This window comes from Salvelinus sp. IW2-2015, linkage group LG7, assembly GCF_002910315.2.
Source record: "Salvelinus sp. IW2-2015 linkage group LG7, ASM291031v2, whole genome shotgun sequence".
Lineage (NCBI taxonomy): Eukaryota > Metazoa > Chordata > Actinopteri > Salmoniformes > Salmonidae > Salvelinus > Salvelinus sp. IW2-2015.
In genome coordinates this window covers 32,302,974-32,325,683 of record NC_036847.1, presented here as the reverse complement: position 1 = coordinate 32,325,683, position 22,710 = coordinate 32,302,974, and the positions used below count along the sequence as shown (strand labels likewise).

The following is a 22,710-nucleotide window of genomic DNA, read 5'->3' as shown; positions in this document are numbered from 1 at the left end:
TAATCTTATGTTATGAGGGATATGATAATCTTATGTTATGCTATGAGAGATATGATAATCTTATGTTATGTTATGAGGGGTATGATAATCTTATGATATGAGGGATATGATAATCTTATGTTATGCTATGAGAGATATGATAATCTTATGTTATGTTATGAGGGGTATGATAATCTTATGATATGAGGGGTATGATAATCTTATGTTATGAGGGATATGATAATCTTATGTTATGAGGGATATGATAATCTTATGTTATGCTATGAGGGATATGATAATCTTATGCTATGAGGGATATGATAATCTTATGTTATGTTATGAGGGGTATGATAATCTTATGATATGAGGGGTATGATAATCTTATGATATGAGGGGTATGATATGATAGTGTTATAATTGTGTAATTTACTCATGTTTAGGTAGTTTGCCCATTGAGCCAGTTGTCCCCAGTCAGTTAGGAGACTGTTCTCCCATTAACACATTCCTCTAGTTTGTGTCTAAATAGCACCCTATTCCCTATATAGTGCACTACTTTTGACCGGAGCGTTATGGGCCCTGGTGAAAGTAGTGCACTATATGAGGCTGTGAATGAAGTTCCATTTGGAATGCATTCCTGTAGTCTCAATACACTGGAAGCTGCTTGTGGCAGGGGAGACGCTCATATCCTGCCTTCTGGACTCTAATACATACAAATTGCAGCAAGTGTTGTTCACAAACAGTTGATGTAGACTTGCCCATGTTGCCCGGGTCATTTCCCACTCTGTCTTCACAGCTCCAGGCCTGGGTGTCTGGGGGGTGGTGCAGGCGGTGCTGTCTTCCCAGCTCTAGGCCTGGGTGTCTGGGGTGTGGTGCAGGCGGTGCTGTCTTCCCAGCTCTAGGCCTGGGTGTCTGGGGTGTGGTGCAGGCGGTGCTGTCTCCCAGCTCCAGGCTGGGTGTCTGGGGTGGTGCAGGCGGTGCTGTCTTCCAGCTCTAGGCCTGGGTGTCGGGGTGTTGGTGCACGGCGGCCTGTCTTCCCAGCTCCAGGCCTGGGTGTCTGGGGTGTGGTCAGGCGGCGCTGTCTCCCAGCTCCAGCCTGGGGTGTCTGGGGGGTGGTGCAGGCGGTGCTGTCTTCCCAGCTCTAGGCCTGGGTGTCTGGGGGGTGGTGCAGGCGGTGCTGTCTTCCCAGCTCCAGGCCTGGGTGTCTGGGGTGTGGTGCAGGCGGCGCTGTCTTCCCAGCTCCAGTCCTGGGTGTCTGGGGTGTGGTGCAGGCGGCGCTGTCTTAGCTCCAGGCCTGGGTGTCTGGGGTGTGGTGCAGGCGGCGCTGTCTTCCCAGCTCCAGGCCTGGGTGTCTGGGGTGTGGTGCAGGCGGTGCTGTCTTCCCAGCTCCAGGCCTGGGTATCTGTGGATGTGGTTCTGTGTGGCAGTGCCAGTCTTTGCTTGTTGTTGTTTCACCCCAGTACCACAGTACAGACTCTCTCTCTGTCTCAGTTAATGACCCAACAGCACTCAGCTCCAGGCCTGGGTGTSTTATTTACAATGACAGCCAAACCCAGACGACGCTGGGCCAATTGTGCGCTGCCCTATGGGACTCCAAATCACGGCCGGATGTGATACAGCCTGGATCCCACTGTCTGCCACAGTAGCTAGGTCCAAGAGGCTTCTCTAGGTCCAAGAGGCTTCTAAACAGCTTCTAACTAATAAACAAAAGTGAAATAAACAATTAAAATGTAACAGTAAACATTACACAAAGAATAAAGACATTTCAAATGTTATATGTGCAAATAGTGAAAGTACAAAATGTAAAATTAACATAAATATGGGTTGTATTTACAATGGTGTTTGTTCTTCACTGGTTGACCTTTACTTGTGGCAACAGGTCACAAATATTGCTGCTGTGATGGCACACTGGTATTTCACCCAATAGATATGGGAGTTTATCAAAATGTGATTTTTTTCAAATTCTTTGTGTATCTGTGTAATCTGAGGGAAATGTGTGTCTCTAATATAGTCATACATTTGGCAGGAGGTTAGGAAGTGCAGCTCAGTTTCCACCTCACACTCACACAGTCACTAATGTATTTCATCCTACTTCCTGCCCTTCCTCTCTCTCTTTATCTTTTGAAAGTTCACATCTCACAAAATGAATGTGTCACCTAAAATAACCCATTGCAGTAGTTCTGTGGTTATAGTAGTTGTTGTTCCACTGAGGAATGTCAAACAGAGCGAGGGAAAGAGCTGCTAGCGCCTTCAAGACGAAACACACAACACCCGTTGTTGAACTTTGGGTCTCCTCTCGCTCTCTCTTTCTCTCTCTCTACTCTCTCTCTACTCTCTCTCTCTCTACTCTCTCTCTACTCTTTCGCTCTATTCATTTCAAAGGGGCTTTATTGGCACGGGAAACATACGTTTATGTTGCCAAAGCAAGTGAAATAAACAATAAACAAAAGGGAGAAGAAACAAAAAACAGCATCAGCAAAACCAATGTTCAGAACAGTAAACATTGCACTCAAAAAGGTAAACAAATATAGAGGCATTTCAAGTGTTATATTATGAGCTATGTACACTGTTTTAGTCATGTGCAAATAGTTGTAGTATGAATAGCAGGGGAAAATAAACAAGAAATATTGTTGTTTGTGCTACACTGGTTTCCCTTTTCTCATGGCAACAGGTCACACATCTGGATGCTGTGACTGCACACTGTGGTATTTCATCTAACAGATATGAGAGTTTATCAAAATGTGATTTTTTTCTAATTCCTTGTGGATATATGTAATCTGAGGGAAATATGTGTCTCTAATGTGGTCATACCTTTGGCAGGAAGTTAGAAAGTGCAGCTCAGTTTCCACCTCATTTTGTGGGCAGTGTGCACATAGCCTGTCTTCTCTTTAGATCTAGGTCTGCCTACTGTGGCCTCTCAATAGCAAGGCTATGCTCACGGAGTCTGTACATAGTCAAAGCTTTCATTAAGTTTGGGTCAGTCACAGTGGTCAGGTATTCTGCGACTGTACTCTCTGTTTAGGGCCAGACATTGTTCCAATTTGCTCAGTTTTTGGTTGATTCTTTCTAGGGCTGGGTGGTGTATCATATTTGACGATATACCGGTATTGATGCACAGACCGTTTTGGATTTTTACTTTACYTTCTATAACGGTATTTGAACATTTGGTTTGTAGAATGTGATATGCCGTGGGTAATGTCCATTTCTATAGTTTACAACACTACTTGAGTCATCTCTTTCTGCTCTCTCGCCAGGCTGCTTTCCTCACAGACCTAGCCCCACCCCCTGTCACTCAAGGAGCTCGTTTGTTGTTCCTCAACCACCAGACTCTTGTCAATGCAGCACATGCAACAATGTTGATGACAAGGATGTTTCCACTTTGCTTCTTAATATAAAACCTCAAGCGCTTTATAATTGCAATATTAGGTTGTTTGCTGATGTAAGAAACACAACTAGTTTGTCTTTTCGTTGCAAGTTTTAGCTAAATTGTGTTAGCCGTTAATCACTAGTTAGCTGGCTAGCTAGCTAATAAATGTACTGAGTCAAGGCAAACATAGCTAGCAAATACAGCCTGATACCAGTGCTGGTGTAGGCCTAAATCAGCATGTTTGTTCAACAGTATATTTTAAATCAAAGCGGAATAGGCGAAGCATGTATATATATGTTGGCTACATGAAGAAACAGATTATAGGGTATCCTAGGAAACGCTGACCATCACTTTGGTTCCTACCCTGTCACAATAACTCCTCCCTGGCATTTTCATTTGTTGTCATGTCAAACAACACTGTATTCAAAGTGCCCACTATTATTTAAATTCTAACTATAGAATTAGAATAAACATTCTCGTTCCATGATTCCAACAGTTCACCCAAGTGTTTTGATCTAAATCGCAAGTCTAACATTTGGTAAAAAATAAGGCCTAGTTTTCTTGTCCATATCGTGCAGCCCAACGTGGCAGTCAAATGAGTGCTGGAAATGCAGGAAACTATTTTTGGTTGAATTGAACAGCATAACGGACGGGAGAAACCCATTTTGAAATCCCTTAGAATGTATGTGTTGCCTCTACTCATAAAACTTTTATGATTCAACAATCATAAACTACCATTATACTGTCATACGTCAACAGAAGAACAAATACAGTCATGTGATATTTGGGTCATATCGCCCAGCCCTAATTATTTCTAGTGTGTCCAATAGTTTTTTTCTTTTCTTAATTTCGTTGATCTAATTGTTGCTGTCCTGGGGCTCTGTGCTGGCTGAGGGGACTTTTCTCCAGGTTCCTCTCTCTGTAGTCGAGGGCTTTGTGATGGAATTTGTAGGCATCGCTTCCTTTTTAGGTGGTTGTAGAATTTAACAGCTCTTTTCTGGATTTTGATAACTAGCACTCTCTCTCATCCCCTCCTCTCTCTCCCCTCCTCTCTCTCTCCCTCCTCTCTGCCTCCCCCCTCCTCTCCCCCCTCTCTCTCAATTCAATTCAAGGGCTTTATTGACATGAGAAACATATGTTAAATTGCCAAAGCAAGTGAAGTAGATTTTATACAAAAGTGAAATAAACAATAAAATGAACAGTAAACATTACCCTCACAGAACTTCCAAAAGAATAAAGAGATTTCAAATGTCATATTATGTATATATACAGTGTTGTAACAATGTTCAAATGGTTAAAGTACAAAAGGGAAAATAAATAAACATAAATATGGGTTGTATTTACAATGGTGTTTGTTCTTCACTGGTTGCCCTTTTCTTGTGGCAACAGGTCACAAATCTTGCTGCTGTGATGGCACACTGTATTTCACCCAATAGATATGGGAGTTTATCAAAATCGTGTTTGTTTTTGAATTCTTTGTGTATCTGTGTAATCTGAGGGGAGTATGTGTCTCTATGGTCATACATGTGGCAGGAATTAGGAAGTGCAGCTCCGTTTCCACCTCATTTTGTGGCAGTGTGCACATAGCTGTCTTCTCTTGAGAGCCAGGTCTGCCTACGGCGGCCTTTCTCAATAGCAAGGCCATGCTCACTGAGTCTGTACATAGTCAAAGCTTTCCTTAAGTTTGGGTCAGTCACAGTGTTCAGTGTTCTCCCACTGTGTACTCTCTTTGTTTAGGGCCAAGTAGCATTCTAGTTTTCTCTGTGTTTTTTGTTAATTCTAACCAATATGTCAAGTAATCTTTTTGTTTTCTCATGATTTGGTTGGGTCTAATTGTGTTGCTGTCCTGGGGCTGTGGGGTCTGTTTGTATTTGTGAACAGAGCCCCAGGACCAGCTTGCTTAGGGGACTCTTCTCCAGGTTCATCTCTCTGTAGGTGATGGCTTTGTTATGGAAGGTTTGGGAATTGCTTCCTTTTAGGTGGTTGTAGAATTTAACAGCTCTTTACTGGAATTTGATAATTCGTGGGTATCGGCCTAATTCTGCTCTGCATGCATTATTTGGTGTTTGATGTTGTACACGGGGGATATTTTTGCAGAATTCTGCATGCAGTCTCAATTTGGTGTTTGCCCCATTTTGTGAATTCTTGGTTGGTGAGCGGACCCCAGACCTCACAACCATAAAGGGCAATGGGTTCTATAACTGATTCAAGTATTTTTAGCCAGATCCTAATTGGTATGTTGAATTTTATGTTCCTTTTGATGGCATAGAATTCCATTCTTCCCTTGTCTCTCAGATCGTTCACAGCTTTGTGGAAGTTACCTGTGGCGGTGATGTTTAGGCCGAGGTATGTTTAGTTTTTTTGTGTGCTCTTGTTATTGGTGTCTAAATGGAATTTGTATTTGTGGTCCTGGCGACTGAACCATTTTGGAACACTAGTATTTTGGTCTTACTGAGATTTACTGTCAGGGCCCAGGTCTGGCAGAATCTGTGCAGAATATCTATGTGCTGCTGTAGGCCCTCCTTGGTTGGTGACAGAAGCACCAGATCGTYAGCAGACATTTGACTTCAGATTCTATTAGGGTGAGGCCGGGTGCTGCCGACTGTTCTAGTGCCCTCGCCAATTCTTTGATTGTATATATGTTGAAGAGGGTGGGGCTTAAGCTGCATCCCTGTCTCACCCCACAGCCCTGTGGGTAGAAATGTGTTTTTTGCCTATTTTAACCACACACTTGTTTGTGTACATGGATTTTATAATGTCGTATATTTTACCCCCAACACCACTTTCCATCAATTTGTATAGCAGACCCTCATGCCAAATTGAGTCGTTGGCTTTTTTGAAATCAACAAAGCATGAGAAGACTTTGCCTTTGTTTTGGTTTGTTTGTYTGTCAATTATGGTGTGCAGGGTGAATACGTGGTATGTCGTATGATCATTTGGTAAAAAGCCAATTTGCCATTTGCTAAGTAAATTTTTTTCACTCAGGAAATGTACGAGTCTGCTGTTAATGATGATGCAGAGGATTTTCCCAAGGTTGCTGTTGACGCATATACCACGGTAGTTATTGGGGTCAAATTTATCTCMATTTTTGTGGATTGGGGTGATCAGTCCTTTGTTCCAAATATTGGGGAAGATGCCAGAGCTAAGGATGATGTTAAAGAGTTTTAGTATAGCCAATTGGAATTTCTTGTCTGTATATTTTAACATTTCATTGAGGATACCATCAACACCACAGGCCTTTTTGGGGTGGAGGGTTTGTATTTGGAGAAGTAAGATTGGAGAAGTGGTTTACCCAAACAACTCCATTTTGGTTAGATCATTTTTGTTGTTGTTTGTTTCGTGTTTTCCAATTTYCCCAGAAGTGGTTAGGGTCTATGGATTCTTCAATTACATTGAGCTGATTTCTGACGTGCCGTTCCTTCTTTTTCCGTAGTGTATTTCTGTATTGTTTTAGTGATTCACCATAGTGAAGGCGTTGACTCACTCAGGTTTTGTGGGTCTCTCTGTTTTTGGTTGGACAGGTTTCTCAATTTCTTTCTTAGGTTTTTGCATTCTTCATCAAACCATTTGTCACTGTTGTTTATTTTCTTCTGTTTTCTATTTGAAATTTTTAGATTTGATAGGGAAGCTGAGGGAAAATATACTGTTTTAGGTTTTCTACTGCCATGTTTATACCTTCACTATTACAGTGGAACGTTTTGTCCAGGAAGTTGTCTAAAAGGGATTGAATTTGTTGTTGCCTAATAGTTTTTTGGTAGGTTTCCACACTACATTCCTTCCATCTATAGCATTTCTTAATATTACTCAGTTCCTTTGGCTTTGATGCCTCATGATTGAGTTTTGCTCTGTTCAAGTAGACTGTGATTTTGCTGTGGTCTGATAGGGGTGTCAGTGGGCAAACTGAACGCTCTGAGAGTCTGGGTTGAGGTCAGTGATAAAGTAGTTTACAGGACTACTRCCAAGAGATGAACTATAGGTGTACCTACCGTAGGTGTCCCCACGAAGCCTACCATTGACTATGTACATACCCAGCGTGCAACAGAGCTGCAGGAGTTGTGACCCGTTTTTGTTTGTTATATTGTCATAGTTGTGCCAAGGGGGGCATATGGGGGAGGGAATGCTGTCACCAGGCAGGTGTTTGTCCCCCTGTGTGCTGAGGGTGTCAGGTTCTTGTCCGGTTCTGGCATTTAGGTCAACACAGACTAGTATATGTCCCTGGGCCTGGAAATGATTGATATCCCCCTCCAGGATGGAGAAGCTGTCTTCATTAAAGTATGGGGATTCTAGTGGGGGGGATATAGGTAGCACACAGGAGGACATTTTTCTCTGTTAAGATCATTTCCTTTTGAATTTCTAGCCAAATGTAAAATGTTCCTGTTTTGATTAATTTAACGGAGTGAGTTAGGTCTGCTCTACACCAAATTGGCATATCCCCTGAGTCCCTTCCATGTTTCACACCTGGTAGTTTGGTGGATGGGACCACCAGCTCTCTGTAACCTAGAGGACAACCAGTGGGTCCATCTCCTCTATACCACCCACCTGGTAGTTTGGTGGATGGGACCACCAGCTCTCTGTAACCTAGAGGGCAACCAGTGGCTCCATCTCTTCTATACCATGTTTCTTGTAGGATGACAATGTCTTTATTTCCAATTTCTTTGAAGTCCAAGTTCCTGCTCTTTAGGTCAAAGGCAGATGACCTCATGATTTGGATATTCCAGGATGAGATAGTGTAGGCTTTGTGTTCCATAAAGTGTCCAATGTTGTTGGTCGTGTGGTGTGACCTCAGGCCAGTAAGTGTGAGCAGAGCCTGCTGAGCATCTGGTACATGCCATTGGCTTGGGCTAGTGTAAGAGTGGGGGTTGGGCCTGTTTGCCCGCTCACGGCCTGGCAGTATGTGTGACTTCCATGTTGAGGCCCTCTTTGCAGGGGTGGGATGCATGGGGTGAGCAGGAGGGGCATAGGTCTGATCTGAGGAGGCCTAAATGGGGTGTGGGGATGGTTCACTTGGGTGGGGGTATGGATGTGGCTGGTGGTATTGTGGTCTGGATGTAGGTCCTCTTGGCGTGGGTCCTCTATGTGTAGGTCCGGGTGGGGGGGGGTGTGTCTCGCTGGTCTGGGCGGGGTGTCTATTGATCTGTTGCTCCTGTGTGAAGTGTTGGCTGCGTTTGAGAGCAATGTCCTTTAGAGTCCAGGCGAAGGTGGGCAGTGCTGCCTTGTAGAGGTGGACCTGGGGCTGGGCGAGGGGACGATAGGAAAACATCTAGCGTTTCATATTATGCTCTATCATTTATTTCGTTGTCGCAAATCACACTCTATACGGCAATATTTGTAGTCAATTGGASAACGGTTTGCGTGGAAATTTGCAACACAAACAAACATGGAGGAGAGTGAACGTGACACAGAGCACGGAGACACGGAGCTCGTACCTTAAAGAGGGGCTACTTCGGTCGCATGGACGTGGTTTGGGAATAAAGTCTGACACGGACCAGAAAACCGTCCTCTGCAGAATATGCCGCAGGCCGGTCCCGCCAACAGGCTCAAACACCACTAACCTCTTACCACCTACGCAAGAATCATGTGAAACAGAACGGAAAGAGTCTACGKATRAGACCCAAAGAAGTACAGTCGAGTGCTCAAAACAAACCCTCGACTCAGACGTTGCAAGAGGCTTTTGCCCGCGGCACACCATATGGCAAAGAATCMCGAAGATGGAAGGAGATAACAGCTGCCGTTACAACTTACATCTGCGAAGAAACGGCCCAGATTTCCACGGTCGAGAAACGGGGGTTTGGTGAGTTGGTGCCAACACTCGACCCAAGGTACCAAATGCAAATTGATATGTGACACGTATTAATGCCAAAATAACATGTGAAACAGGCAAGCCTCCATATATATATATTTTAGGCCTATATTTATTTGGTTTGCAGCTATAGTTGAAGTGTTTTCTATTTACCATTTTAGATTTTGTTACATGCTTAATTGAAAATTTGCACAGGTTCTAAATAAAATAAACAATAAAATATGAGTAAGTACTTTTTTATTTGTTGAGTGTAATTCAAAATGTAATAAGAAATAGGCCTTTACATGTGGTCATTTTATATATTTATTCATTGAATTTACAGAAAATGTGATATATTGTGATATGTATTGTTATCGGGTTATGAAACGACCTATATTGGGATATGAGATTTTGGCCATATCGCCCAGTCCTAGGTGGACCTGGTCACAAAGGCTGTTCAAGTCCAGGGTGGAGTGGTGGCCCAGGTAAACATTTGGTTTTGAGGCACAGTCACGGGAAATACTTGCGTTTACCCGCTGTATGGTAGCAGTCTTTTCGTGGTAGCAGGGTGGATATAACCACTTGTGCATTGGGGAAAGTAGGAGAAGCTTTTTCAATCACTCCCTTCAGTGCTGTGGCCACCATTTCCTGCTGTGTTCTCAGGTCGTTTGTGCCTGTGTGTGTTATTATGTTGCTGGGTGACCCTAGTAGGTCTTCAGACAGAAGGTCTAGGGCACGCTGGGTGTTTGGACACCAGAGTTTAGACACACTGTGTTTTCTTGTATATATTTCCCATTTTAGTCCATGAGGAGTACAATCTGTGTCTTGTGTATTGGGGGGGATTGTCAGGGTGGCTGACAGGGGGGGTGCTCAGAGGGGGTGAGATCCCCTGGGCTTGGGGTTCTTCATTTGTCTGTTCTGCTGTGATGTTGGCGTGGTCTGGGTTGGACTGTTCTGCTGGGGTGTCGAGACTTTTGTCGGGTGCTGAGGTGGGCTGTTCTGCTGGCTTCTCTGCGGGGTTGGCCACCTCTCTAGTGGGTTGTTCTCTGTCACACGCCATCCCCCTCACCCTCTCCTCCAGCAGTCTGATCCTCTCCTCTAGTGCTCTGTTCTTCTCCTGCTCTTGCTTTTTATCCTGTTGAAGTTGTCTCACCACAGTCCAGAGTGCAGATATGTCTCTCTCCACCTCCAGCTCTCCGGGTCTGGTTAAGGGGGTGTTGTTGTGCTGGACTGTTGTCTGGGTCTGTGCTGACTGGAGTGTAATCACCTGCTGTTCCAGCTTCACCTGCCTTACCTCTAGCTGGGTAAATGTATCCTTCATTTCAATGAGGGAGTAGTACTCTGTCCTGGGAGGTTGACTTTCCRCTTGGGGTTGCTCGYCTGTGGGGTTATATAATGAAGAGGTCTGGTTTGACCTGCTCGGGGTGGGGGTATCTTTCTCAAGGGAGAGCTTCTCCTGCTGGGCTAATTCTTTGATTAGGTGAAAGTCCAGCTGAAACTGTTTGGGGTTGCCCTGTACCATTACTGTTCCAGACTTATAGAGATTTATATTAGCTGACTCAGAGTCCTCGTTGTCTAGTATCCTGAGTTTCCACTCCTCGGTAACATCCCCCCTCTTAACAGAGGGGTAGTGTGCCCTGCCAGGGATGGTCTGTGTGGAAGATGAGGTTGCTGATGTTCCCATTTTTATAATAGTCAGCAAAAAGTGTCTCTTGATTTTCCATAAGAAGCTTCATTTTGTGCTCTTTTCGTGTTTTATCATTCTTTACATACAGTACACTGTGTATGTTAATTACCTCTGAACAGCTGGAGGCAGCTTCTAAGGCCTCTCCATGTCCGGTGTGGGCTTTGGTAGTAGGGTGATACTGTTCGACTCTCTCACTCTCCTCCTCCTCTCTCTCTCTCCTCCCTCTCTCTCTCCTCCCCTCTTCTCCTCCTCCCCCCTCCTCTCTCCTCCTCCCTCCTCTCTCTCTCCTCCCCCTATCCTGTCCCTCTCCCCCCCCTCCTCTCCTCCTCCTCCCCCTTCCTTTATCCTCTCTTCCCCGTCCCTCTCTCCTCCCCTCTACTGTCACTCTCCTCCCCCCCCTCTATCCTGTCCCTCTCCTCCTCCCCCTCTATCCTGTCCCTCTCCTCCTCCCCCTCTATCCTGTCCCTCTCCTCCTCCTCCCCTCCCTCTCTCCTTCCTCTTCCTCCTCCCTCCCTCTCTCTCTCCTCCATTGTTATTTGAAACACTGTGGTCTCTCTCTCACTTCCTGACCAACACGTCTCTCTCATCACATGTTTATCTTCTTCTATTCTGAGCTGCCTGACACGGGGGGGGGGGCACTTGTTGGCTTTGAGGGGCCCACTTGTTCTCATGTGGGGGGGGGGGGGGTGTTCGGTGCAATGTGTGTAAGCCTTTCGACTTACCCCACTCCTGTCGCTCCCTGTGACGCTATCGCTGGTCACACAAGGGGAAATGTGTGTGTGGTTTTTGGGGGGTTTAGGGAATGTGTGGATTTACTCTGAGGCAGTAGTGGAGTGTTGTTCAGGGCCAAACCAAAGCTGACAGGACATCCCCGTAAGGTTCAGAAGTGTATTATTGATGTCTGAGTTTGGTTGAGTGGTTAAAGTCACTGCTCTAAGGTACCTATGCGCAGTCCCCTCCCTACGTGGATGCAGTCCCCTCCTCGTGATGCATCCCTCCCTACGTGGGATCAGTCCCCTCCCTACGTGGATGCAGTCCCCTCCCTACGTGGGATGCAGTCCCCTCCTACGTGGGATGCAGTCCCCTCCCTACGTGGGATGCAGTTCCCCTCCCTACGCGGGTGCGGATTCCCAGTCCCTACGCGGGGCGTTCCCAGTCCCTACGCGGGGGGATTCCCAGTCCCTACGCGGGCGGATTCCATCCCTACGCGGGGCGGATTCCCAGTCCCTACGTAGGGAGGATTCCCAGTCCCTACGTAGGAGATTCCCAGTCCCTACGCGGGGGCGATTCCAGTCCCTACGCGGGGCGGATTCCCAGTCCTACGCGGGGCGGATTCCCAGTCCCTACGCAGGATTCGGATTCCCAGTCCCTACGCCGGGATGGATTCCCAGTCCCTACGCGGGGATTTTCCAGTCCCTTACGCGGGGATGGATTCCCAGTCCCTACGCGGATGGATTTCCCAGTCCCTACGCGGAGGTGATTCCCAGTCCCTACGCGGGGTGGATTCCCAGTCCCTACGCGGGGCTGGATTCCCAGTCCCTACGCGGGCGCGATTCCCAGTCCCTACGCGGGCGGATTCCCAGTCCCTACGGGGGCGATTCCCAGTCCCTACGCGGGCGGGTATTCCAGTCCCTACGCGGGGCGATTACCCAGTCCCTACGTAGGATGGATTCCCAGTCCCTACGCGGGCGGGATTCCCAGTCCCACGCAGGATGATTCCCAGTCCCTACGCGGGATGATCCCAGTCCACGCTATGATTCCCTCCCCACGCTGGATGATTCCCAGTCCCCACGCGGGCCGATTCCCAGTCCCCACGCGGGCCGATTCCCAGTCCCACCGGCCGATTCCCAGTCCCAACACTTCTATACACGATGTCCTCTGTCTCCCTCCTCATTTCATGTCTATCCCTGTCAATGAAACAGGAACAATAAAGGGGGAAGTGTGATGACTAGACAGGACTTTAGAGTTAGCTGTTCTGTCTAGGTCGTCTCGAGTCCTATGTCTTGATGATGGTGGTGTTAGGTGGTGATGTGTGTCTTGTTGATTGATGGTATGTTAGTGTGGTGACTGTGTGTCTTGTTGATTGATGGTAGTTTAGTGTGGTGACTGTGTGTCTTGTTGATTGATGGTAGTGTTAGTTTGGTGACTTGTGTCTTGTTGATTGATGGTAGTGTTAGTTGGTGACTGTGTGTCTTGTTGATTGATGGTAGTGTTAGTGTGGTGACTGTGTGCTTATGATGGAGGTAGTTGTTGTGACTGGGTGTGTGTGAGTGTGTGGTTGTTGTAGTGGTCGGTGCTGTGTGTCTTGTTGATTGATGTGTAGTGTTAGTGTGGTGACTGTGTGTTTTGTTGATTGATGGTGTGTTATAGTGTGGTGACTGTGTGTCTTGTTGATTGATGGTAGTGTTAGTGTTGGTGACTGTGTGTCTTGTTGGTGTAGTTGTGATGTGTGTCTTGGTAGTGTTAGTGTGGTGACTGTGTGTCTTGTTGATTTGATGGTAGTGTTAGTGTGGGTGACTTGTGTGTCTTGTGTATTGTATGGTGTAGTGTTAGGTGGTGACTGTGTGTTCAGGTGTTTATGGTAGTGTTAGTGTGATGTTGACTGTGTTGTCTTGTTGATTGATGTAGTGTTAGTGTTGGTGACTGTGTGTCTTGTTGATTGATGGTAGTGTGGTGACTGTGTGTCTTGTTGATTGATGGTAGTGTGGTGACTGTGTGTCTTGTTGATTGATGGTAGTGTTAGTGTGGTGACTGACTAATGTGTGTGTATCGTGTTCTCTTCTCTTCTTCTCTGCTAGGTGACATCACACAGAAGGGCTATGAGAAGAAACGAACCAAGCTGCTGGGCCCCTTCCTCCCTCAGATCACCAGTAAGACACATTTCTTCCTCTTCCTCATTTCATCTTCCTCTTCCTCCTTCAGATCACCAGTAAGACACATTTCTTCCTCCTCCTCTTCCTCCTTTCATCTTCCTCTTCCTCCCTGAGATCATCAGTTTGTAGTTTATCTATCTCTTATACTTTCCGTCTTATTCCTTCTCCTTCTCATCTTTCACTTCGTTCCTCTTCTCCTTTTCTTTCTCCTCTTCTTTCTCCTCTTCCTTCTTCTCTCTTCTTCTCTCTCCTCTTCCTTCTTCTCTCCTCTTCTCCTATTCCCTCTTTATTCTCCTCTTCTACTCTGACTCCTCTTGACATGTATAATCCTTGTGTCTCCTTACTGGGGCAGGTGACATAGAAGCATAGAGCTTTCAGCCTAACCCCAGACTCCAACACATGCCTTTTCAATTTAACTGATGCCAATGACCAAGCTCATCAACTATGTCAGTTTTGCACCAACAAGTCACATTTATTTATAAATCCCTTCTTACGTCAGCTGATATCTCAAAGTGCTGTACAGAAACCCAGCCTAAAACCCCAAACAACAAGCAATGCAAGTGTAGAAGCACGGTGGCTAGGAAAAACTCCCTAGAAAGGCCAGAACCTAGGAAGAAACCTAGAGAGGAACCAGGCTATGAGGGGTGGCCAGTCCTCTTCTGGCTGTGGCGGGTGGAGATTATAACAGAACATGGCCAAGATGTTCAAATGTTCATAGATGCCCAGCAGGGTCAATTAATAATAATCACAGTGGTTGTAGAGGGTGCAACAGGTCAGCACCTCAGGAGTAAATGTCAGTTGGCTTTTCATAGCCAATCATTCAGAGGTCAAGACAGCAGGTGCGGTAGAGAGAGAGAGTTGAAAACAGCAGGTTCGGGACAAGGTAGCACGTCCAGTGAACAGGTCAGGGTTCTATAGCCGCAGGCAGAACAGTTGAAACTGGAGCAGCAGCACGGCCATGTGGACTGGGGACAGCAAGGAGTCATCAGGCCAGGTAGTCCTGAGGCATGGTCCTAGGGCTCAGGTCCTCGGAGAAAGAGATAATTAGAGAGAGCATACTTAAATTCACACAGGACACCGGATAAGACAGGAGAAATACTCCAGATATAACAGACGGACCCTAGCCCCCCGATACATAAACCACTGCAGCATAAATACTGGAGGCTGAGACAGGAGGGGTCAGGAGACACTGCGCCCCCATCCGACGATTTTCCCGAAGGGAAAACAGGCGGATATAACCCCACCCACTTTGCCAAAGCACAACCCCCACACCACTTAGAGGAATTCTCAACCACCAACTTACCATCCTGAACAAGCCCACAAATACTCCCCACGGCACAACCCAGAGGGGGGGGGCGCCAACCCAGACAGGAAGATCACGTCAGTGACTCAACCCACTCAAGTGACGCACCCCTCCTGGGACGGCATGGAAGAGCACCAGTAAGCCAGTGACTCAGCCCCTGTAATAGGGTTTGAGGCAGAGAATCCCAGTGGAGAGAGGGGAACCGGAACAGCAGAGACAGCAAGGGCGTGTCGTTGCTCCGAGTGCCTTTCTGTTCACCTTCACACTCCTGGGCCAGACTACACTCAATCATAGGACCTACTGAAGAGATGAGTCTCAATAAAGACTTAAAAGTCATTTTTATGGGAAAGAATGCACAGAGAAACCAAAACTGTTCCACAAATAGTGTGTTATGCCTAACTGTACTGACCCCCCCCCCCCCCAATCATTAAGGTGACAGTGGACGTGATGTTTTCCCAAATCCTTTCGACCTCCTCTGTTCGTTCCAGTGGCGATGGGAGCGTCATGGCTCTCTGCTGCACTCTGTGGTGGATGAAGAAACAGCATCATCATTACTCTAACTTTTATAATTCTTTGATTTAACCGTTATTTAACTAGCAAGTCCGTTAAGAACAAATTCTTTTACAATGACTAACTCAAACATGTATTAAATGCAACTAGCCTAGTGTTCCTTGACACTATTCACTTCCAAAACTTATTTTTCCTTTCCAAATTTCTAGGTATGTAGTTAGTCACTAGCGGGTGTAGTCACCATTGTCCCTCTTGCTCTAATCGGTCAGTTCCAGTCAGTGCCATGGAAAGCCTGAGTCGGCCAACAGACTGCCACTGAGGGATGTCCATAGAAAGCCCTGAACGGCCAACAGACTGCCACTGGAGGAGTCCATAGAAAGCCCTGAGATCGGCCAACAGACTGCCACTGAGGATGTCCATGAAAGCTGGTCGGCAACGCGCGACTGGAAGATGCATGGAAAGCCCTGAGTCGGCCAACAGACTGCCACTGGAGGATGTCCATGGAAAGCCCTGAGTCGGCCAATAGACTGCCACTGGATGATGCCCATGTCCACTGTGTGTCAGTTTGTGGTGTGGCCAAATAAAATCCTGTCTACTGGGGAACCCTGCTCTAGTGCATTACATATCAAACGATTGCTTAATTACCTGGAAAATGACTCCAGGTAATTTCTCAAGTTTCTCAAGGTGTGGCACCATCTGATGTTGCTTCCGTGTGGAACGCTGGTGATGTGGAACGCGGGTGATGTAGAACGCTGGCAATGTGGAACGCGGGCGATGTGGAACACGGGCGATGTGGAACGCGGGCGATGTGCTCTGGTCGTCAGAGCTGGCATTTGAATGCTTTGAACCTGAAAGGTCACCTCCTGCTTGTTCTGTCTGCGCCTCGGAGCATTCATCTCCTTTGTGTGTGTGTGTGTGTGTTGTGTGTGTGTGTGTGTGTGTGTGTGTGTGTTAGAGCCAGGTGCTGACCATCCTCTCTCTCGGTCCAGGTGTGGTGCTGGCTCTCCCAGACATCCAGCAGCAGGCGTCCTCTGGCCCAACCAGTGGTGAACCCAGCCGTGACTGTAGCCCTGCCAGTCCTGAGGCCCCTGGCCCCTCGTCTTCCTCTGGGGGGCGCAGAAACCGCAGCGGTGGGGCCAGGGACGACCGCTACAGATCAGGTACAGAGAGAGAGACACACACACACAATCATACAATCCTTTTGTATCTACCTCTATCACTCCAGTATCCCTGCACATTGTCAACATGGTACTGAACTGACCCTGTATATAGTATGATTACCCCTATACATATCTACCTCTATCACTCCAGTATCCCTGCACATTRTMAACATGGTACTGGAACTGACCCTGTATATAGTATGATTACCCCTATACATATCTACCTCTATCACTCCAGTATCCCTGCACATTGTCAACATGGTACTGAACTGACCCTGTATATAGTGTGATTACCCCTATACATATCTACCTCCATCACTCCAGTATCCCTGCACATTGTCAACATGGTACTAAACTGACCCTGTATATAGTATGATTACCCCTGTACATATCTACCTCCATCACTCCAGTATCCCTGCACATTGTTTCTTCCCAAATCTTCGACCTCCCTCTGTCTGTTCCAGTGGCGATGGGAGCGTTCATGGCTCTCTGCTGCACTCTGGTGGTGGATGAAGAAACAGCATCATCATTACTCTAACTTTTATAATTTTTTGATTTTAACCGTTATTTAACTAGGCAAGTCCGTTAAGAACAAATTCTTATTTACAATGACTAACTCAAACATGTATTAAATGCAACTAGCCTAGTGTTCCTTGAACACTATTCACTTCAAACTTATTTTTGTCCTTTTCAATTTCTAGGTATGGTAGTTAGTCCTAGCTGGGGTTAGTCTACCATTGTTATCCTCTTTGCTCTAATCGGGTCAGTTCCAGTCAGTGCCCATGGAAAGCCTGAGTCGGCCAACAGACTGCCACTGGAGGATGTCCATAGAAAGCCCTGAATCGGCCAAACAGACTGCCACTGGAGGATGTCCATAGAAAGCCCTGAATCGGCCAAACAAGACTGCCACTGGAGGATGTCCATGGAAAGCGCCCTGAGTCGGCCAACAGACTGCGGACTGGAGGATGTCCATGGAAAGCCTGAGTCAGCCAACAGACTGCCACTGGAGGATGTCCATGGAAAGCCCTGAGTCAAGCCAACAGACTGCCACTGGAGGAGTTCCATGGAAAGCCCTGAGTCGGCCCAACAGACTGCCACTGGAGGATGTCCATGGAAAGCCTGAGTCGGCCAATAGACTGCCACTGGATGATGCCATGATTCCACGTGTGTGTCAGTTTGTCGGTGTGGCCAATAAATCCTGTCTACTGGGAACCCTGCTCTAGTGCATTACATATTCAACGATTGGCTTAATTACCTGGAAAATGACTCCAGGAAATCCAAGTTTCTCAAGGTGTGGCACCATTGATGTTGCTTCCGTGTATGGAACGCTGGTGATGTGAGAACGCGGGTGATGTAGAACGTGCGTGCGCGAGGGGCGATGTGGAACTGTCGGGCGCGATGTGACGCGGGCAGTGGAAGCGGGCGATGTGAGGCGGTGGAAGCGGGCGAGTACGCGGGTGTGGAACGCGGGCGATGTGCTCTGGTCGTCAGAGCTGGCATTTGAATACTTTGAACCTGAAAGGTCACCTCCTGCTTGTTCTGTCTGCGCCTCGGAGCATTCATCTCCTTTGTGTGTGTTGTGTGTTGTGTGTGTGTGTGTGTGTGTGTGTGTGTGTGTTAGAGCCAGGTGCTGACCATCCTCTCTCTCGTCCAGGTGTGGTGCTGGCTCTCCAGACATCCAGCAGCAGGCGTCCTCTGGCCCGAACCAGTGGTGAACCCAGCCGTGACTGTAGCCTCCAGTCCTGAGGCCCTGGCCCTCGTCTTCCTCTGGGGGGCGCAGAAACCGCAGCGGTGGGCCAGGACGACGTACAGATCAGGTACAGAGAGAGAGACACACACACACAATCATACAATCCTTTTGTATCTACCTCTATCACTCCAGTATCCCTGCACATTGTCAACATGTACTGAACTGACCCTGTATATAGTATGATACCCCTATACATATCTACCTCTATCACTCCAGTATCCTGCACATAAACATGGTACTGGAACTGACCCTGTATATAGTATGATTACCCCTATACATATCTACCTCTATCACTCCAGTATCCCTGCACATATTGTCAACATGGTACTGAACTGACCCTGTATATAGTGTGATTACCCTATACATATCTACCTCATCACTCCAGTATCCCTGCACATTTAACATGGTACTTAACTGACCCTGTATATAGTATGATTACCCCTTACATATCTACCTCCATCACTCCAGTATCCCTGCACATTGTCAACATGGTACTGAACTGACCCTGTATATGATATGATACCCCTTACATATCTACCTCCATCACTCCAGTATCCCTGCAATTTCAACATTGGTACTGAACTGACCCTGTATATAGTATGATTACCCCTATACATATCTACCTCTATCACTCCAGTATCCCTGCACATTCAACATGTACTGAACTGACCCTGTATATAGTATGATTACCCTTACATATCTACCTCCATCACTCCAGTATCCCTGCCACATTTAACATGGTACGAACTGACCCTGTATATATAGTTGATTACCCCTTACATATCTACCTCTATCACTCCAGTATCCCTGCACATTTTAACTGGTACTGGAACTGACCCTGTATAATAGTATGATTACCTATACATATCTACCTCTCATCACTCCAGTATCCCTGCACATTATAACATGGTACTGGAACTGACCTGTATATAGTATGATTACCCTATACATATCTACCTCTATCACTCCAGTTATCCCGCCTCACATTACAAACATTGGTACTGAACTGACCTGTATATAGTATGATTACCCTATACATATTCTACCTCTATCACTCCTAGTATCCCTGCACATTATAAACATGGTACTGGAACTACCCTGTTATAGTAGTGTTACCCCTAACATATCTACCTCCATCACTCCAGTATCCCTGCACATTGTAAACATGGTACTGAACTGACCCTGTATATAGTATGCTTACCCCTATACATATCTACCTCTATCACTCCAGTATCCCTGCACATTGTCAACATGGTACGAACTGACCCTGTATATAGTATGATTACCCTATACATATCTACCTCTATCACTCCAGTATCCCTGCACATTGTCAACATAGGTACTGAACTGACCCTGTATATAGTATGATTACCCCTTACATATCTACCTCTCATCACTCCAGTACCCTGCACATGTCAACATGGTACTGACACTGACCCTGTATATAGTATGATTACCCCTATACATATCTACCTCTATCACTCCAGTATCCCTGCACTATTAAATCATGGTACTGAACTGACCCTGTATATAGTATGATTACCCCTATACATATCTACCTCTATCACTCCAGTATCCCTGCACATTATAAACATTATACTGGAACTGACCCTGTATATAGTATGATTACCCCTATACATATCACCTCACACTCACCCTCCTCCTGTATCTACACTTATAAACATGTTGAACTGACCCTGTATATTAGATGATTACCCCTATACATATTCTACCTCCATCACTCCAGTATCCCTGCACATTACTAACATGGTACTGGAACTGACCCTGTATATAGTATGATTACCCCTATACATATCTACCTCCATCACTCCAGTATCCTCTGCACATTGTCAACATAGGTACTGAAACTGACCCTGTGATATAGTATGATTACCCCTATACATATCTACCTCTACCTCACCAGTATTCCCTGGCACATTGTAACATGGTACTGAACTGACCCTGTATATAGGTATGATTACCCCCTATACATAGTCTACCTCCATCACTCCAGTATCCCTGCACATTTGCAACATGGTACTAAACTGACCCTGTATATAGTATGATTACCCTATACATATCTACCTCTATCACCTCCAGTATCCCTGCAATTAAACATGGTACTGGAACTCACCCTTTACTTACTTCTCTCTGTTATTTTTTATTCTTTTGTGTTTTGTCTACTTTATGTTAATTTTTTAGATCTACATCGATATTGATTACTGCCCTGGTGGGTTTAGAGCTAGCAAGAAAGGCAGTTTACTGTACTTGTGCACGTGACATTAACTTGAAACATATTTTGATCAGAAAAACTGGCCATTCATTAAGCAGGAAAACAATCCACAATGTGTACAGAGGAAATGACATCCAACAACAACAACAACGCGATGTTTACAAGCCAAGGAGCCTGAAGGGAACAACAACGGGAAAATACCACATCACACGCGACACAATCAGCCGACCCACCACGCTGAAAAACTCAGCTGAACCACGATACGGCTGAACCACACACCACGCGCTGAACACACATCACGCTGACACACACACACGCTGAACACACACACGCTGACACACACGCGCTGAAACCACAAAACACACACACGCGACAAACGCGCTGCAACAACACACACATCGCCATACGACGCACACTGCCACACACTGACACACACGGCACACACACTGACACCACACTGACACACACCACACATGACAGCACACACGCAGCTGACCACACTGACAACCATGAACACTGACACACGCACACACTGACAACATACACACACTGATCACACCACTGGACACACCACCACTGGACACACACACATCGCACACTAGACACACTGACACACCACACCAACTGGACACACACACATGCACACTGAACACACTGGACACATGCGCACACTGGGCACACACGCTGGGCGCACACACGCACACAGATCTCTACCATCATGCATGGCATCACATCAGTAGATGTGTGTGGGGCTGCGCTGGCTTAGAGTTTGTGCTGGTTCTGATAGTTGGTACAGTGACTGTCCTACTGTTCTATCCCTCCAATCCTTGGTTTACTGTCTCTCCTCTCTCTCTAGTCTATTGTTCCTGTTCTCATTTTGTCTCTCTTCTCTCTGTCAAGAATACCACACGAGAGGCGGTACAGGCAGCGTTGGCCAACACACAGGAGGAGAAGATGGCACTGCCCATGCCCACCAAACGCCGCTTCTGCCTTCGGCCATCACCTGTTAGAACACTGCACCCCTCCAGGTCACTATCAGAGAGTTGAAACTATGGTCTATGTAGGATTGCAAAATTCCACAAACTTCCCAAAATGTTCCAGGTATCCTGGTATGGAAGATTCTGAATTTCAAGGTAATAAGCAGGAAATCTGGGAATCCTCCAACCAGGATTTGGGAAAACCATGTAGTTTTGGGAAAGTTACCGGAGTTGTTCAACCTTTACGTATATGTTGATATACTCTGTGGTGGTCGATAACTAGTATATGTTGAGTAGTACTCTGTGGTGGTCGTAACTAGGTATAGTTTGAGTAGTACTCTGTGTGGTCGATAACTAGTATAGTTTGAGTATACTCTGTGCGTGTAACTAGGTATATGTTTGAGTAGTCTCTGTGGTGGTCGCATAGACTATTGTATATGTTGAGTAGTACTTTTCTGTGATAACTAGTAATTTTGAGTTACTTTGTTGGTCGATAACTAGGGTTTGAGTAGTACCTGGTGGGTCGATAACTAGTTATATGTTGAGTAGTACTCTGTGGTGGTCTATAACTAGGTATATGTGTTGAGTAGTACTCTTGGTGTGTCGATAACTAGGTATGATGTTTGAGTAGTACTCTGTGGTGGTCCTATAAACTAGGTATATAGTTGAGTAGTACTCTGTGGTGTCGATAACTAGGTATATGTTTGGAGTACTCTCGTGGTGGTCGATAACTAGGTATATGTTTGAGTAGTACTCTGTGGGTGGTCGATAAACTAGGTATATGTTTGAGTAGGACTCCTGTGTGGTCCGATATACTAGTATATGTTTGAGTAGTACTTGGTGTGGATCGATAACTAGTATGGTGTTAGAGTAGGTATCTGTGTGTGGTCGAAACTATGATTATGTTTGAGTAGTACTCTGTGGTGAGTTGATACTAGTATATATGTTTGAGTAGACTCGTGGTGGTCGATAACTATATGTCTTTGAGTAGTTACTCTGTGGTGGTCGATAACTATTGGTATATGTTTGAGTAGTACTCTGTGAGTGGTCGATAACTAGTTATATGTTTGGAGTAGTACTCTTGGGTGGCTGATG

General features: G+C 46.1%; 1 protein-coding gene across 1 annotated transcript in view; it reads left to right on the top strand.

Annotated features, from left to right (window-relative positions):
• Window positions 1–22,710, top strand: part of dip2ba (disco-interacting protein 2 homolog Ba) — a 118,625-nt gene that overhangs the window by 59,319 nt on the left and 36,596 nt on the right. Inside the window, 2 exon segments of the mRNA XM_070444590.1 lie at window positions 13,608–13,679; window positions 16,485–16,655. Of these exon segments, the coding sequence (XP_070300691.1) occupies window positions 13,608–13,679; window positions 16,485–16,655 (243 nt within the window).